Source organism: Dufourea novaeangliae, unplaced genomic scaffold (assembly GCF_001272555.1).
Source record: "Dufourea novaeangliae isolate 0120121106 unplaced genomic scaffold, ASM127255v1 scaffold248, whole genome shotgun sequence".
NCBI lineage: Eukaryota > Metazoa > Arthropoda > Insecta > Hymenoptera > Halictidae > Dufourea > Dufourea novaeangliae.
In genome coordinates this window covers 2,281,780-2,302,116 of record NW_015374156.1, presented here as the reverse complement: position 1 = coordinate 2,302,116, position 20,337 = coordinate 2,281,780, and the positions used below count along the sequence as shown (strand labels likewise).

At 33.7% G+C, this 20,337-nt stretch overlaps 1 protein-coding gene across 1 annotated transcript in view; it reads right to left on the bottom strand.

Moving 5' to 3' along the window:
• LOC107191896 (neuropeptide Y receptor-like) overlaps positions 1-8,872 on the bottom strand; it is a 50,976-nt gene extending 42,104 nt beyond the window's left edge. The window contains exon 1 of the mRNA XM_015581037.1: positions 8,486-8,872. Within this exon, the coding sequence (XP_015436523.1) occupies positions 8,486-8,872 (387 nt within the window). The remainder of the gene's footprint in view (positions 1-8,485) is intronic.
• Between the last annotated feature and the right edge of the window lie 11,465 nt (positions 8,873-20,337).

Here is a 20,337-nt window from a genome sequence, read left to right as displayed (position 1 = left end):
TGTTCCGATTTATTTATGCCTTCAGACAAATTACACACAAATTACAAAGTTTTTCGTTCGAATATAAAAAATCTGGAATAAAATAATCAGAAATTTCGAACATGGTAAGATTTGTAACAGTCCATTGTGCGTAAAGTGACTTTACACATATCGCCTATCAATGCCATTGGTTCTATTAAATAGCAATTCTATTTCATAAAAAATTAGTCCTTTAGGACACACCTACTCGGACGAATTTGTATAACAGGCAAACCGAAAAAGTTACCAAATTTTTACTTTTCAAAATAATACTGTGATTTTCTTTCAATACTGATTCATTAAAGTTTTTTGTAGATTGACACTTAATAATTTATAGTTAATCGTCTAGCGGAAAATTCGTAATGATTTTCTAGATTCATTCTAGAAGCCAAAGGGTTAATATACCACCTATGTCGTAGGCATTGCAGATTGAAGAGCAATTAAAACACGTTAAGCCACGAGTTCATTTTGTTGACTTCTCCGTTCGCGCGACGTATTACGGTTTATTAGCGATAACACAGGTAAACGTCGAAAATTACGTCACTAATTACACGGTGTCTGAAGTCAGAAGTTTTGCAAGAAATGTTACGACGACGTTTGATATAAATATCAACAAATTACGTTAAAATACGTATTGTACAATTGTAATGTATTCATTAATATTATTAAAAATTCGGTTAGATTTCTATTTTTTTCATAATCTTACCATTTTTATTTTTAGGTACGAAGGTATTACTTCTTACATTCCATGGGGTCAGTCACCGATTACCGACACGATCTGAGCGAAAAGTAGTTGGAATGTGTTAATCGAGTGCCCTCATACTGCTTCGGGAAATATTTGGTCCACAGAGTATGCATGTCGCGAAAGTATTTGGGGCTGAAAGGGTTAAGAGTGCAGTATGATTGCAATTAACGGTGAGAGTTAGTCGTCAATCACCAGTTAATTGTTAAGAGTCCCGTGGTAGTATGGGTATCGTCGTTAGGTGCCTAACAAGCGACGCTGGTGAACCGGACCAGCGCTTTCTCGACAGGTTCGAGCAGAAAATTTGAAAGGTCAACGAGATTGAGAAAACCGTAAAACGTTGAATCTAATTAGTTTGTACAAAACTGTATCATTTAAATGATACGTTTCATATAGCAGGACCATTGTTACAGATTATGTGTAAAATCATTATCTATTCTTCGTGTATTAATTGAACGGTAATGGGAAAAGACAAGGAATGTTACAAAATGGCGTTATTGAGAAAATCAATTTTTAATACTTTTGTTCACTAGCATTTAACTATTATCTTATGTGGACATTTCTAGTTCGTAACTTGTGATTCGACAGTTCTGTAGTCGCAACTGCCACCAACAAATTGTATTATATATCGTAAAATCATTACAAGTGGACACTCCTTGTCTTTACTCTTAAGCTCCAATTAATGCTCCTAACTCTCAGAGTACGGACCATTGAAGCTACCAACTAGGCCAATCCTACTTCATAACATCGCAGGTAAACATACATATGACAATACACTGTCGAACGCTGCGTAAACAATTGTATGACTCTATTCACCGATAAGTCGCCATTGATCTGACTATGTATAGGCAGCCGAAGGGTTAACGCTACAATGGTAGTATGTATTATTATTCCACAATTTTAGAAGATTTGTTAATGTCTCTAGAACCTATATTTAACCTTATATTCTCGATATAGAGTTATTAACAACGTATTATGTATTAATAATTCATGATTTTAGAAAATTCATTGTCTCTAGAAACTATATTTAACATTAGAACTACCAAATAAATCAAAATGTTTGTCGAATGCATTTCTATAATGATGATTAAAATGTTGTAACAATACATTTCTTCAGAACTTTTACAACTCTTATTACGACATGAAAGTGACGAAATGAGTTAACCATTTCATTCCTAAATTTTATAAAAATTTTTGTGCATATTAGATGACATAAGTTATTCACAAGAACATTTTAACATTTTGAAACCGTCTAATGCCAGTTTTGATTAAAACCCAATTTTTGCCACCTTTGATCAGTAAACCCTCTTGACATATTCGAAAGAAATTACAGTTTTGTAAGTTTCTATTTTATAATGTCTCATTTTACCAATAAGCTTTTAAATGCACATTAAAATTTGTGCTATATTATCTATATAAAACTAAGAAACTACTGGCTCTGGGGTCTAGATATACATTTATCGATGGTAGTTCTAGCGTTAACTATATCAACTATATTATCATCGGTTTCGAAGTTGTGTTGTTTAGAAAGGATACCTCGATATCATGATGTTTCGATTTTGATCACATGAACGGGCACGACGCTTGCACGTCGCTTTTTATGGATTATATCAAAATTGTTCTCTTGCCACGAGCGTCCTTTGCCGATACCACGACGACGCCGATGTCACGATTTCGTATAAAATGGAGGATCAGCGACGAATTCGAAGGAAATTTCGAGTTTCAGCAAAAGGAACTACGTTCGTGACGTTGTAACATGGTTTCACAAAATTTCCGAGTAAACTGCCGGATAATGGCCTCAGGGAACCGGTATTCGGGTCAGTGACGGTGCGATTTTAGATGTTTGGAGCCTGAATCTGAAATGAAACGCTTGACAACAGAGTGCACTCGATATTGTTAACATTCAATGGCATCAAGCTGATCGTTTACAAATTCTCTTGTTATGTTGTTAAACGATTTACTTTAACTGCTCTGTAGAGTTTGACGTGGCTTCATTTTTTAATATTTTAAAATATTTTCTAATATTTTTTAAAGTGAATATTTTTCTACAGACACTCATGCACTTGTAAATCTTTGTGACTATGCTTCTTGATGGTAGTTGGTAATTTGTTATACAGATATTCTTATTTAAGTACATTACTAAACGAATGTTTCTTATGATATTATTTCTCGAGCTATGTTCACTAAAGCAGGTGGTATTCATATGGATTTGTATTCCTTGCTCAATACCCTGCCATAAATTATACAGAGTGAACCCAGTAACGTAATCACCTTAAATTATTCTGTTGTTATTGTAGCAATTGAAATTTGTTGTCTATCACATAATATGGTTGAACGAGGTCTTTAAGATGATTATGGTGTACTGTTTATCGACATTATATCTCATATTACGTCTAGAATTTTCTCAAATTCAATTGTCAATGGTTTTACACTCCAATAAAATTTTGTTCGAAATTATCAACAATTCTTATTTTATCAAATAACACCGTTCAACGAATTTGAACTTTTATTAGGTTTTGTAACCTCCAATAGGCGTTTCTGATGGATCCGCATGAGTTCAATACGAATCTGTAAACCGCTTCTTTCCAGTACGTTCAGTTTTTAGAAAAATCGATTTCTTTTAAATTGCAAATTTTCAACTTTGGAGATGTGTTGTGCTTTTACAGTAATATTTATTCAGTTTCTTTCGGCATGAAATAACTCTCTGGACTCTACCAAACAAAATTATATAAGTCGTTATTATATTATAGACAGCTAAATATGTTTAAATAATGTTCAAAGTGAAAGAGACACCGAAAACGCACAATATCAGAAACGCCTATTGAAAACTGCAAAATTTTTTATGCGTTGAACAGTGTAATCTTAGGTTACACTTAAAAATTGTCACATAACTTCTTAAATTGAGCTGTTCATAACTGCTTAAGTACTTAAATTAAACTGCGATACTAAATTTTTTTAGATAATAACTGATTTAAGAACGGCGACCACAACTAAAACCTTCACAACACTACCCAGGATGATAACCTTAACAACATAATGAAAGGTCATAGAAATCAGAGGAGGCTCCCTTATTGTAAATATTTACCGAAATACGATCGGTCGTCAACTTACTTTCCAAGGCGAGTCTACACAGTTATAGCTGCTTCAAAGGTATAGCGTCAGCCATAAACCAGACCTACCCTAAAATTGATTTCTTTCAGTAGCCTGATTCTGTCACTCGATACCCTTGAGTTGTAAAACCTGTGCTCGACCATCGTTCAGGGGCGCCGACGTCAATTTGGGATTGCTTTTTCCGTTTTAATGTAATTAAACAAATTCTTATAGCGTACTAATTTCAGATTTAAAATACTTCTGGCCCTTTTATTCGCGATAAAAACTTACGAAAACATGATTTTCTTTCAAAGATTCCAGTCTTTTTCGTCTTATTCCTTGAGTGCGGTGGGACACAATGGGCCCCCGATGATCGAGTACTAATGGTTTAAGGGTCGGCCAGTTTATGGGTAACGCTATATCTTTGAAGCAGATATACCAGATGTCAATTTGGCATGTCCCTAAGACTCTTACCACCGACGACTAGTTTTTTTTTTTTTAGTGAAAAACGAAAACTAAATATCAGGTAAATAATCTATAATCCGCTTTCTGTTCCCGTGAAAGCCGTGACGTACACGAAAACAAAGAAACGAACAATTGCTGTTACGATCGAGTACCCCGTTTCCCCAATCGATGACGATGCCGCTGCGTGTGTTCTGCTCGATTGCAGAAAATATTTCCGCGTGTAGATCGGTCATTTGTTAAAAATTTTTAACGATCCCCCGATAGTCTGTCGAAACGGTCTCGCCGTTTGATAAATGATAGGCGTGATATTAAATCCTCGCGCGTGGCCGATACGCGCACGAGCCAACCCGTTATTCATCTTTTGTTTTTTTCGGCGGTTATTAGTTCCGACCTATCGACGAGGCTAATAAATTGGCCACCCTTGTCCCAGGCACAAGACAACCCGTGTGTCTCCGGATGTGCAAGTAATTACACTCGTTAACGACATCATCGTAACTGAAACTGCATTTACGTGTTCCGCGCAGCTGCTCCGCCTGTTCATGAACTGCTAATTGCTTTCCGTTGATTCGATTAAAGTCGTACGAGCGATTCATTCTTCTCCGGTTACGGTTCCTCAGGTAGGACAATAGACGTTATTTTTTCCCCCAATCTTTTACGTGTTACGTAAGGTGCCGTCGAGTTGAACTGTTCGTGGGAATTATAGTGGAAATTTGATTGTCGGAATACCCGTTATCGGAACGCTCTGGTAACCGAACGGTCTTTCATCGAAACGTTCTATTATCCGAACAATGTATTTTAGACTTCAGGTGTATTCCACTTACTGCTTATGTCTCGTCACGTACGTACACAGGGTGAGTTAGAAATCGTAGTACAACCGGGCAGGGGGTTATTCTACGTTAAAAAAGAAGAAAATATTTTGGTATAACATTTTCTCATCTGAGGCTTCGTTTTCGAGAAAATCGATATTAAAGTTTGTTGAATTTGTAAACGATTTAGTACAAAGTTTGAACCTGCAGTCGGGAAGAGTGTTGAAGTCTGAATAGAAAATTATTAGGATATCTATTGTAGTAGACAAATGCAGTTACCGGGTTAAAATGTTAAAAAAAAAAAATTAGTAGGTGTTTCAATTTACGTAATTTGACGTTTAACCTCGAGTTATCTATGATTCCCGGTTAATCCGTGCACGAAGCAGTTTCTGCTTAGTTTTCGGAATTAAGTGGAACTGTGCGTGATCAATACGATTCAGTGTGCAACGTTAAATGGGAAATTGAGGTTTCAGGCTTGCTAATATGGCCTGATGCACGTCTAACGCTGAACATCTATTTGTGTTAGTGAGAAATCCACTTACAAGATTGAAAGCCATACACGTACGATTATGATTGACACTAACAATACGATGTTACTAAAAGTGGCCTGTAAAGAACAAATTGATAAATTAAATGTTTGCTCTGGAAACCATATACTTTCGTGTCACGAACACAGAAGTGTAGAGAGAAGGTGTAACAATATATCAAAACTTTTTACCGCTTCGATTTTGTGTGAAAACATTTTATCAAATCGTTCTCCTTCTCCGTCGTTCACCGAAGAGTTTGATACCAGTGATCACGTGAAAACGAAGTCTTCATATCATTTTTGGCTGCAGTCAAATTGTCAGACGCCCAAACATCTTAATCGATTAAATGTTCTGTAAAATATAGGCAATTGATACATAGAAGTTTCGAAAATATTTTCGGAAGAAATTTTAGATTTGATCGAAATTAGGAATAGAATATTTCTTTATTGTACCTATTACTAACAAACAAGGGGATATATTGAACCCACACACGCCGATTTTGATGTCGTTTATAGGAGATATAGATTACGGAAAAATATTTGACACGTATTTTTTTTACATCAGCAATCGTCCATATCGAAGGGGCGAAAAAAGCCTTCAATGTTGGGGGTTGAAAACATATTTTTTCGAATATCTCAGAAACTGGAGGGTATAGGGAAAATTTTTTATGTAATTGTGTGCTTTTGAGTGAGGGAATTTAATGATATAAATGATTTAAAAAATCATTTGCTTAAATAATGTATAAAAAATTAAAATTTTTTTGTTAATTTTTGTTGCTAAATTTTAACTAAATTTTACATAGATTTTTGTGTCAACTATGGGCCAACATTGGGAATACGTGTTTTTGGAATTTCTGAGATGGACGAAAAGTTAATCAGGCTTGTACCCTCCTCAGTTTGTTCTAAGTAGAAATAGCGCGCAATGATCAGACACAAAGTGAGCGTTAAATCCAAGTATAGGTTCACGTAATACTTCTGTACCATTCTAGTATTGGAAGATCATGGTAGTAATAGAGCTGGATATGATTTTTAACACTTTCAGCATAAATAGTCGGCGAAGAAATTCGAGAAAAAGAAATTCGAAGCTATAAACACAAAATTTTGTAAATATCGTTAAATATGGTAAATGTACTATTATAGTTTGGGACAACATGACCACCTATGGTGTGTGACAGTTGCTTTTTATTCATAATATTATGAACAAAATATATAGCAAAGGTGGTTAAAAATTCACCAGATTTCAATGTAATAGAGTATCTATGCGAAATGTTAGATTCTAAGTTGAGGGGAATAAATGTGAAATACGAATGAATCCCATAATTTCAAAGTATACACTCAATTTTGACTCTCACTGTATTTACTACCTAGTCCTATGCAAAGACACGTCTGTCCAATAAATTTTTGTGCTCCATTGTTTTTGAAACCGAATATTCCGATGAAAAATTTCTATTCCCGAATTTTCTTTTCTTCTTTGAAAAGTCACGTTTCCGAATTCAGTATCGGTTTTCGTCTCGGTGAACGTAATACCTGTGGACGCAAAAATTGAACCATTGCTGAATCAGACAATTCCCCGTTTTCAAATGGACGGCCCATCAAGAATAAAATTATTTGTGCGATATTCCAATTTTTGAAGTAACTACATTCGAACATTCGTGGAGTATACGTACAAAATTGTAGTACTTACATTCGATAATATGTCAGACAATTATTCGCTATTTTTACTCTTATATGTTGACAGTATTGTCTCATAGACTGTTTTTAACAATATATTAATAAAAATTGAGTTAAATATCGGTAATATCAGACACGAACAGATGATCTACATGTGTCATTGTGAATTTTCCACAGACAAGTAGAATTATTGTATAATGTACAGACAATTTTCTACAACTTGTTTGAATGATTATTACATCTGAAAGGATCTTACGTTCCTAATGTATGTTTGCAACAAATTTTACCCTTTTCACAATTATACCACCAATATTTACGTATCATTATTTATTTATATGACCACAAAGAAAAAAGATTATCTTAAGAAAAATAAAAGTGGAGAATGCTAAACGTATTGATAAAAAAAGGACTGTAATTTCTTTGCCTTGTAAACTGATAAGAAAGCACTATAATTTAAGGAAATACATATTTGGTATAATAGATTATCCATTATCCATAACAATTGCCTTGAGAAATCATAGATCAAAATAACTTTGTCAGTTTGGATGTGAAAACCAGGGACACCCTGTATATAATTTCATCAGTTGTTATTATTATACATATAACGGAGATCGATATTAACAGAATGATAAAATACACGGATTTATAACACTACGGACATGAATGTTGGTCTGCCATTCACTTCTTACCAAGTAAAAACTATAATGACCAGAGCTAATTTAACAAGTAACTTTCATCAGTAGTCGGCTGTTTTTGCCACGAGTTAACAAAATATGCTTTTTCCTATGTATGCAAAAAAGTTCAATAACTTTGAATACCAGAAAAGTACCAGTTGACACTTTCATAAGGCTCAGTGTCTCTAACAGTTGGCATCCACATAACCCCACTGTGGCGTCATCGGTCATCATAGGGTTAATATTCATGACATAACTCATAAGTATTAAGACATCTGGTCTATATGAAAAAAATGTGACGTTTCCTAAAAATGACATATTTTAGGCCATTTTTTTTAACTTTACAGTTGCATAAACGTTGTCCACATAGCTTTAATATCCCCTAAACATTTATTTCAGACTCTCAGCAATTTCGTAATGCCTTGTAACATTTACTGTACCTTCGATAAGTGTCCTAAGATTTATGAACGGGAGTGCACTCTGAAATTCATACCTGTAAGTAATTGACGATTGGGCAAAGTTCCGGCCCGAACGGCCAATACTGCAGCAGAAAAATACTGACGAAGCTGGGCGGCACGCAGAACAACGTCATCAAGATGTCCCCGAGAGCTAGGTTCACGATGAAGAAATTCGTCACGGTCTTCATACGGGGATTACTGTACACGACGTAGCAAACTAGGCTGTTCCCTGTCAGGGCGACGACAAACACCGTGATGTAGAAGAAGTAAATGATCCCGATGAACCAACTGAGCGAGAAGACACTGGTCGAGCCGACGAAATAGTTGCAATCGACTTCGAGGTCCTGTTTCGTTGTGTTCGGTAGACCGAAGACCTGCACGATGTGCCGGCTGTGATTATCGTGCTCGTAGCTGGTGTTCATTGTGGCTCGCCTCTTAGTACATGCTGACCTACACCAGAATATTCGACATGTTAGATCATTTAAGTTTTTCATTAAGAATATTCGACATGTTTAATCGTTTAAAGTTTGACTTGAAATTATCTATGTAATCAAAAGACATTGTATCTTTGCAAATTCTTCGAATATCGATTTGAAATTTTCAGGTAGTGTTTCTGAAGATTTAAACTTTCAGAAGATGCATTTAAAATAATCGATTTTTTGTAAATTTCAGAGTCACGTTCCTGCTTAATATTATTAGTCGTTTACACTTTACATTTCATTTTGGGAATTTTCAATAAATGATCATGAATCTTGCATACCTTGTGGTCCCTTATTGTGAAAGAAACTAGGTCTTTCGAAAGATTTGTCTATAAAAACTATTTATAATTATGTATATAGAGATATAACATTTAGGCCTCTGATTCGCGTCATTTATTCAAGGACTTACAAAGCTTAGGGTATTATTACAGCTGTCGGAGCATGTGGAACAGTGAACAGCGAAATGTCGTTCTTAATCCCTCCGTGCACGTTGCTTTGGACCTGTGTTTGCGTTAAAGTGACTAGCGTGACAGTATAATACCAAGCAGAGCATTAATCATGACGAAACTATCAAAAGAACAACATTTTGGAAATAATACTGTGCAAATTCGTCACTTTCGGAATGTGGTATTGTTTCGAGTGTCGAACCATGAATGACTTTTTTCTTTTTCCTTTCACTTGATGGATGAAGAAATAATTATCGGCTGATTGTTCCCGCATGATTGTTTTATCACGCGCTTGTGCACACACTCCCCACTCGTTTTTTTTGTCAGCGTGGCTCAGTGACAGCTGATTGATAGATAGATAGATAGCGCGCACACGCGCGCGTAATAGCGTTTTTTGTTATTTTCTGATGAATGAAAAACCAAAAGATTTGACAGTTTTTCGGGAATTTAAGGTGCCTCACGTAAATATTTAAATATTATAAATTTAGTTGTAAATTTAACAGAACATTCTTAAATCTTCGATCTTTCGATTGCTACCAACAAATCGCAAGATGAAGGATAAAATTATTGAAAAAGAAATGTTATAATAAATTCTTTTTTACACAAATCTTATGGAACTGCAGTTGATTTTGAGAAGTTAATCACTTTTTATTTAGTTACAAAAAATGACATTTTAATGGCAATTTCAGTGTATATTTCAAAAGTTTGGCACATTCATCGATCCGATAGAAATAGATATACGTTTATCGTCGATAGTTTTAATAATTTCCTACCGATTTTTCGGGTTTTCTTACATACGTACTTCCTCGTTTTTCTTTACTAAAAATGCATAAGGTGTTGGAAAACAATGATGAATATTATCAAAGGTGTCTGTGCTTGTGATTTTTTCGAAAGGAAATATTGAAATCGAGGAAAAATAATGATTCAAATGTTCGAAATATCAAGCACAAGTGCAACGTTTGAAAAATAAACATATTTCTGTCACAACTGTGGATAATATTTTCTCCGTGAATAACGCAGCACTGATACATATTATCACTGAAGTTTCGTTCATCTTCCACTGCTTGTCCGGAAAGTTTAGTCGTTCGTGCGAACTTCCTCGCGAGTTTTATCAAACTTCCAATGCCGCATTCACGTCCACAGGTGCGCCCAAGCAAATGTGACTTTTTATAAAAACACTTCGTAAAGAATTTTCCTTTGTTAATTATTCTATACAATATGTCAAGATTAACTTTATTTTCTCTACCTTAATAATTAATTACTGCGAGAAACATTGTAACTTAACAGGGTTTTATTTAGATGCATGCTATCCATTTTACAAATTGATAGAACTTGGAATTCTGAAGCCAGTGACATTTTTTTCAGCTGCATGTGGCCATCAGTTTATGAAATATTTAATGTTCAGTGTCGAGGAGCCTTCGAACACTCATCGAGGATTTACTGTATTGATGTGTATTTTACTGTTTTTTTGCATCATTCATTATATACTCAATCTTTCTACTTAATTTCGAATAAATCCTCAGCTTCAAAAATTTCGGATGCGAACAATACCTCGGACAGGATTCGGATAAATCGATCCTAATCACGTCCGAGTTGGAAAAGAAGCGGATGTCTAATTTTTGATAATACAGGTGGAAGGTGTAAATTTAACTTTAATGCCTTTTCTAGTCCCGTTATTCATTAAAAGTTTTTCCGTTGTGCTCACTTCAGTGAAAGAAAAATCTAGTCTTCCGGAAAATCAAGAAGAATTTGGTTTGCAAAACAATCAGAAGCGTCTACGAAGAACACGAGTTAACAGTTAGTATCACTTATTCCGTTGTTTTCGTATCTTTTATGTAAAACGATTCGCTGAATTTACAGTAAATGTTTCACTGGCTTGATTCTTCTGCTTCCTTCATCAGTAAACAAATGATATTCATTGAGCAATATGAACTGCATACTGTAACTTATAAAGGCAGGTGAAGACCTTCTGCAAAATTCACTATTTTATTATCATACTTCTGCAAATACTTCAATGTAAATTCTAAAATAGATTTTGGAAAGATCATGGAATTTCTCCTATGATGAAGGAGAACTATTTCCACTTAACTAACTTCTTGTAATTTACAATAATGACATTCATGTTTCGCAGAATTAAATCTTCATTCCCAGATTCCTGACAAATTACACTCATGCAGATTAAATTTGAATGTGAATTAATCAGGCCAATCATTAAAATTTCATGAAAATTACTGTCATACAGTTAATATTACCACCATTTAAATATAATTCATTTATGTGTAAGTCGACTTGATTATACATTAGCAATAGGGATTTTACAATTTTGTAAAGTTATTGCAACAATTTTCATAGAGATGTATACATATACATATATTGAGATTTTATCAACCTAAGGGTATAGTAAACTATATTTTTAGTATAGTAGAGTACAGTAATGGTAAAAATTTTGTACGGTATCGTGCGTTGACTTTAATTACTTGTGCCAATTATTTTGTTCTTTTTTTATTTCTTACAAACTTTGATTACTTATGTTACAATAAAAAACGTAATAGACTCTCACACTGTAGAACTTTAGACGTATTTCTAAGAGGTAATTTACATACACATTATACATAAATTATGAAATCTGAGAATCAACGTATATTTGTATAACATTCAAATAATTTGCATATTTCTAAGTGGAAATAACTCTTCGACATAAAAGTAGCTATTTTGAGGTCGATGGTGATTGTATTATTCGTCGTTCCAGCTTCGAAAATGTTCTAAATTATCAAACTTAAGTTGCTTCATGAATTATTTCAGGTTGGTAAATCAATATTCTCTGTTACGTATTATGTATACATCTACTCTATGAAACAAATCCTCTCATTAAATGCATTATTAATTCAATATTAATTAAAATAAAGGACTAGAGCAAATGCTACATAAAATAAAAATACTATTCAATTATACAGTTGAAGGAAATTCTATTTCAATAAAACTTTTCTGTTTTCTTTTAATTTTTGCCGGGCAAAATTTTTTCATTTTAGGCTTCGTTTTCCTGAAAATCGAATTTGAAAATTGATCTAAAACGCAGATATTTCTGAAGGCGATTAGTAGAAACGGAATGCAATGAACAGACACGTTAGCCAAGTCCTGTTTAATTGATGAATAGAATGAGAGATATTCAAATTCGATTACCTTGGAAACGTACCATAACGTGAAAACATTTTATTTTCGACTTATTTTTGCAGGTAGAATAACCACCTTAAATTCGCTTGTACCATACATACTTTCGACCGTACCCTATGCAATCTAAAGCGTTGACAGTAATCCTAAAGTAGTCGCAGATTCCACGACATCAATAAACAAATCTGTGAGTAACTTTTGAATTCATCAATGTTCCGGACTGGAAACCTGATGGATGTGGATAAAATAGAGTAAAAGTTAAAATTCACTATTTGTTTTAGATTCAAGGTTTTTTATCAGATTATTCGGTCTTTTATGTCTAGTTCTATTTTCACACTCGTGAATTTTCACGAGAAATTTCATTAGTAATACGATCAGTGTATCCATTTCCATTCGGTTTTCCTCTAATTTCTCAATTTTCAGTCGGATGGGTTCGCCTCAGAATTTGCATACAAGGAAATTGTTCGGGAAATGTTTGAACAGCCATGAAAGTACCATCCTCTTTTACTATCAGTTTTCATACTTTTTATTTCCATACGATTTTATAGGACTTTTAGAATTTTGGACGCGAAATGGTGTTCCAAAGTACACAACTGCTGGTCAGTTTTACGACACCTGGTCTGTTTAAAGAAAATGTGAGTTTTTGTAAAACTTATATATTTTAGGCCATTTTTATTACTTCGTAGTAGTATAAGCGTTTTCCATTGAGCTTTAATATTCCCTAAACAGTATTTTTTTCACTCTTTCAACAATTTTGTAATGCCCTGTAACATTTACTGTGTATTTAATAAGTGACGGGCGAAGATTAACAGACTTGTTCAATTTTTAAGTCAGAAGTAACTGTATTCGTGACACATTAGAAACATTGAAGAAGGGAATGTTTAAGGAGTAAATATTCAGTAGGCGACCAAAGGAACACGAGGAAAGATTGATGAAGTCATTAAATACCAGTTAAACGCGTCAAGCGTCAGACACGAATAAAAGAAAAATGGGAGCTTTATGAAGTATAATACACTACTGGGAAAAAGGTATTGCCTTGCTTGTGCACTGGTGAAAAATTGTTGAAATTCAATGTTCTATAAGTTCGTTAATATTCATCTAAATTTGTTTAATGAAAAGCAAATTAAAGCTTGAACCTTCTACTTTTTATACCACACAAAAGGGTAAATATTGATTAGCAAAGGGTTGACTTTGATTTTTAAAAAGGGTGAATTTCATTTGCAAAAGGTTGAATTTAGAGTGCAAAAAATGTATTACAACGTAAGTATTTATGTACGTATAATGGCATGACTATCATATAGATGTATAATTAACAAGGATAATTTTACTCAATGTTCCTATTATAATTTGGTAATTTATTGAGAATTTAATGAATATATTTGAAAATGTGAGTTTCTAAAGAGCCACAGTGATATTCAAGTTAATGTTATGTTATGACACGTAGTTATAACTTCTTAAACGCTTGCGTTGGTAATAAAGAAAATATTAAAAGTTTACAGAAAATAAGAATTATTAAATTTTGAATATCAATAGATGTATCAATATGTAGTTTATTTCTTTTAATTACGGACCTACATATTTAACATTAACAAACAACATTAGTAAAAATGTTGTAGGATGTAGGAAAATTATTATAAATGTATTTTAAATAAAACAATACGGATCCTTGAGTTTCATAGAAACGGATATTGATTTCGTCAAGAAATAGCGGATGACTTATTGGTACATCTAGTAATAGTGGAAGCATGTTCTAATTAGTTTTGGAACTAAAAAATCTTATAAGAGCCTCCTGAAAGCGTACAATCTTTCAGAAATCGTGTATAAATAAGAAAGATAAACAAAGCATTTCAGATAAGACAGTAAACATAAAAGAATATGTCTGGCTTTTGTGGTGTTAATAATTATTTTTTTAACACATTAAAAGCTTCACGTGTTTATTTTGCACCTGTTTATAAAAGAATATAGAATACTGAAATACTATATTTGACAGAATACTAGCAGGATTTCAATGAAGCAGAAAATGATTTTTAAGCTCTTGGTAATATTGGGTATTATTTGGTAGTACAATAGAGCATACGCTGTACATCGTAATTGTCTACTCGCAAAGGTCTGTGGATCGTAAGTGACTAAAGAGTTTAATTGGATTCAAATTAGTTAGTTCCCTATCCATATAGAGTTCGAATTATTTTTAGCTGTTTCCAAATTGAAATCAAAACCACGAACAAAATTAAAATTTTGTAATTTACTAATAATATTTATATTTTCACATTCTTAGCCAATTAATTAATTTAATATTACATGAATAACGAACGGTAGAATCTTTCGTATTATTTGTGAACTTTCATGATTGAATTAAGTTCGTTAATCCTGTTTTTCATTTTTTTTGCCGTGTTTCAAAGTATTGATTGGATTTCGAAGTTATCAATGCTGCAAAGGATTGTGCAGGTGAAGAATGAATGGCCGGTTAATCAATATTTTTCCAATGTGGGGACCAAACTCCTGCAAAAGTGTTTATGACTTGACGTAAACTGATAGGTCTATTTATCTGGAAGTCATAAAATCGCGGTCACGTTCCCAGAAAGTAAAGTTACTTTACAGCGGGTATGTGATCGAAATTAAAGATCTACAAAATATCATTTTTATCGCAACCTAGAGTCTTATGAAATATTAAAATAATATTAAAACAAGTCATAGGGAATCCATTGAACATATATACATTGTTAATTATTTCTTGTTTTCCGTTTGTTCTATGTTATCTGCGTTGACGTAATTAAAATTTGCTGTGAAGTTTTTCAGCAATATGTATCATTTTTTGATTCATGTATCGTGTATTATTATTTTGGTATAAAAAGCCTTTGCTCCCGTTGAGTAAGCAAATGAACTTGATTACGCTGCCAGTCCCGCAAAAGAATTTTCCTGTTTATTAACTTTTTTGTGTAGTGTGTATATGTGTTACGGTTCTATGTATTTACTTACTAGCGTAACCAAGGGAAGCTATAAACGACTTTGGCGTCTCTGTCTATGAAAAAGTTATTTCGTTAAAAAATTCATGGCGTGTAACACACCCCTTTCCCCTCAAAACGTAGATTGCTTTAACAAAATTGTATCGACGTTCCTGCATACATAACGCAATAATTCACGAAAACATTCTTTCACATAAGAACTGTATAATTACAAACATCAAATCATGTAGTTCCGTTTAATAAAATAGTTAAAACCATATGTACGTCATTTTCACTATTTAAATATTGTACATAATAATGTCTAGTCTATTTTTTGTGAGCTATTAGTAAATTGAGAAATAAACAATTATTTAAGCAATTTAGAAAAAAATGAGAGGATCAATTTCTCACTGACAGAGACAAAGCTTTTGCATAAAATCCGCAGTCTAGTAAAAATATTACCATACGATAATAAATCAACGTAGTACAGATTCCTCTCGATTATCGTCTGGTTTGTTCTACACGATTATTGTCCAGGCGTTATCTCCAGCACTGGGGGAAGAGGGTGTGGAAGCTGTCAAGCGCATATTTTGTTGCCGAGGCTCGGGCTTCGGGCAAAAAACAAATGTACCAATGTCTGAAGCATTTCTCCTTATAAGATTATTGTCCCGGCACGGACCCGATTTTGGGACGATAATCGAGTGATGTCTGTAGTACCAATGAAACGTATGAACAACCACAAAGTCCATTTTCATTACGTTCTGTCAAACTTGTACAATAATAACACTACTTCGGCTGGAAGATTTCATAACATGTACCAAATTATTTAGCCTTTGCCCTACCTGATAATTATTGTCTGAACCCTTTGACTGCGAACAGCGCTTTTAGGCGGCCAATGCTAGATGCTACATAAATCTTAAAAAATTGATAATAATTTTAAATAAAATTAAATAACATTTAATCATAACGAAATGGATCTGAAGCATATCTACCTATAAGACTATTGTCCCGGCGTGGACTCGTGTTCTGGACGATAATCGAGAGGAGTCTGTATCCTCTAAAATATACTGTCCCGTTTCGGGACACGAGTATCACAGTCAAAATTTCCAGAGTATCGACCGAATTAACAGCAGAAACAGCCTAAACGGGGGACGAGCGCATTGTTATTCAACTACCGGAACAAATTGCATGCCAGAATCATTCAACCAGCGGCGAGTTACCCGTGTCCATTTTCGCTTGCTCTCCGCGGAAACGTTTTAACCGCGACGGCATTAGGCAGTCGCACGTCAGTAGTAGTTTTTTGCGTTTCACCGTTTTCCGTCGCGATGCTCGCGACTTTCCATCACCGGAAATATCACCCATCGCGTGGTCTAAACGTTTTCTATGCCCAGGGGTAGCATTTCGCGAGTCGACGTCGAACGCGTGCGTGCGACGATAAAGCCAATTTGGCACTGAATCGTTATAAGCAAAATTCGATTTAATCGAAGCATTCCGGAAATATTGTTCCGTTCGGAAAATTCGTGGTATTTCGAGCGTAGTTCCCTTTTTACCATTTTATTGGACTAAAGAGTAGAATATATAGGATAAAAAAAAATTTTAATTACGCGGCTTTAGTGAATTGCACTGAAAAGTAAAAAATAATTTTTTTTTAGCTATCGTAATGTTCTTGGTCATTATATTGTAAGAATTATATTGGGACATTAACAGAATTTTAAACAAATTGACATAGACGACTGGCCAAAAGTATGGGACCTGGTCTGATTATTGAAGAAAGTGAAACATATTATTCTACAGAGATTTGATTAAAGTAATTTGCTGAAACTATTTGGAAATGATTTGTATATGTAATTATACCGTACCTATTATTATATCGTAACAGAATGATGAGTTACTGTTTCATTAATCATTAATTTTGGTCCCATACTTTTGGCCGGTAATGTATACCGTGTCCCACTTAACGTGAGCATCTTTAGTGATTCAATTGCTTTTGATTTGCAGGAAATTTATTTTAATAAATGCTCAGCGTGATGTCCATTAACTTCGACACATTTTTGTACTAATTATTCGAGAAGAAACGAACAGACGATTTGTACTTTTTGAATCAAAGTAAAGTCTACTTTCGTTTCGATGATATCGTGACGTTGCGTAGAGGTTGACGCGTAAATATAATTTCTCAACGTCAAAAATGTAAATTTCTGCCGATAGTCGTCGAGGACCGAGATTTTCGCATGAAGTTCATTAATCTCCTGGTGCAAAGTACATGGAGGAACGTCTAAGAAGGATTTATTATGCCTTACCAAGGATACCGTAAATTCGAGCTTACTTGCTATCGGATTACAATTTCCGTATTGGCTGCCAACCACGCTAAGTCGCAGTTTAACTATGTTTTGAATTAAACTAACTCGAAGTGCCTGTGATCCTAGAAACGTATTTTATCAGTATGTTCGTGTATTAAGCACAGTTTTTCGAATCCTCGAGAAAATATAAAATACATTTTTGAATTATATCAAAGTCAACTGGAACATTACGAAAGATGCGGAATTATAGATGGAATATATGAAATTTCACTTCTACAATTTTAAATAAAATAAAATGTTTTATTACTTATCAACAATTTCTTTTTCGAGAAATTACTGTTTTGATCCTTGTGAAGTATTTGACTATTATCAATTATATGTAATACTGTGAATGATTGAAAAAATGCAGTCTTTATCAGTAAAAGTGTCGGGAGAATATGGTATGTATGTCAGGAGTAATTATGATACCGTCACAAAAACGGCAATGAATTATTCAGAACATAAGATTAGAAATTAAACGACAGCATTCACGCTAACAAATTAGATAAAAAATTATTCCACTGGAAGCTACAAAACTAGATAACTGAAAAACAAATAATTCGCTGTGGTGAATAAATTAACGTGTAACAATTGGAAAATTACTCTTAGTTATCTGTCGCGGTAATTACTCTTAGCTATCTGTCATAGTAATTATTCTTAGTAATTACTCTTGTTAGTAATGACTTTTTTAAATGTACGATACTAAGGGGAGTAGATCAATTAGAGATCGTATCATAATTTACTTGCATCATTATTACACAGTCAATATTTGAACAGAAATCCAGCAAAAAAATTATTTATATTGTTAAACTTCTTTGGAAAAAGAAAAGAAGAAATTCTTATTTGCCATAGAAACAACAAAGGGTAGATCTATAATAAATTTCTACTATAATAAGCCAAAATATTACATTTGTCATGTATTATTAATTTTCTAGTTTCCTATTAAACTCTCCTTCAACGCTGAACCGAAATTAATAAGAACCCGATGTGAGTTACTAAATTGGATTAAAATACAAGAATAATATCCAAACGAAGTCACTCCATCGCTTACGTGTTATTTTATTGCTTACGTTGCTTTACACTTAATTCAATTTTCCCTCTAACGAATATAGTTTCCGACCCCTAGGCATTTTCCATTAACTGACTGTCATTCCAGGAAATAGAAACTGCAACCAAAATATATAATTTAGTTCAGTAAAATTTCGCGAGACGTATAGGGTAAGAGGCCCAAATTTCGTCTCTCTTAAGGTTTTTTGGTTCTTGTTCGAAATCTAATCTACATTATAGTCTGACAAAAGCTGTATAGTTACTTTGAAACTTTATTCACGAAACCCTATTACCAATTTTTTTTTATAAAAGTTCATACAAACAAAATCAAAAATAGAAATGCAAAAAGATGCAGTTTTCACTATTCAAAAAAGTGTTTCCAATTTCGCCCCACCCCCCCCTAATTTTAATGCTTAAACAGCTTTTAGTGGGTTGAAATAAATGTTATAATTGATTTTTATATGTTTATAAAGTGTTTCATTCACGAAAATATAAAAATAATGTTTTTATTAAGTAAAAATAGAACAAAAACTAAACTATAACATCATATGACTCAAATCACTACCGTGCAATACGTGTAAAACAATAAACTGTTGTAACTTATATTGAAATTAATGGGAGCTTTTGTTTATTCTGCTTTCTGTGGCCTTCTTACCCTACCAACTACCTACTTAAAAAAACTAAACATTATGACTTCAGATTTATTTTTCATTTTACATTTATTTTTTAAATTAGGACTCCTATTTCTCGGTGATCGACGTTTCGATTACGTGGATACAAAATCTTATATTGATACAACGTACGAGGCTATGACTGCACGTCGATACGTTATCAAAAGTCACATCGAGCAAAAAAGAAACGGAGGGTAATTCAATTCTAGTGACGTTGCATATACTTTCTCTTTCATTTCCCGATATCCACTGGTGTCGAGTCGAATCCCCCCGGAAATTGTCGTTCAAAGCGATTCGCAATACACGGAGTTACCCTGACGCGGTTAAACTTTGAAGATAAATTCGATTCCCAGTCCGTAACTCGCACGTACAACCCCCTCCCCATTTCGAAACGTTCAAAACGGCATATTTACAGCGGATGTGTTAAATAGTTAAATGAATTTCTATTTTCTCCGACCCCGTTCTCACATTTGCGAGATTATATTCTCGGAGCGTTCTCAGATTCGGAAATTACCAAGCGATTCCGGAATTTTGTAACTCCTATTACATTTGTCCTTTCGGATAATCACTTTTTAATTTTCCAACGGATTTATATAATTTAATTAAGTCGTGCGCTGTAGAATTGTTTAATATCTCGGATGTCTTTTTGGTAACGACGTGTAACGATTTGTCCATTCAATTAAGGATTTTCCAATTCGCTATCCATAGATACGTAAAATTTAGCTAGAGTCAAACAGCTGATAAATTGCACACCTTCGGGATTTTCTATGTATCCAAGACAACATAAATATTTTATAA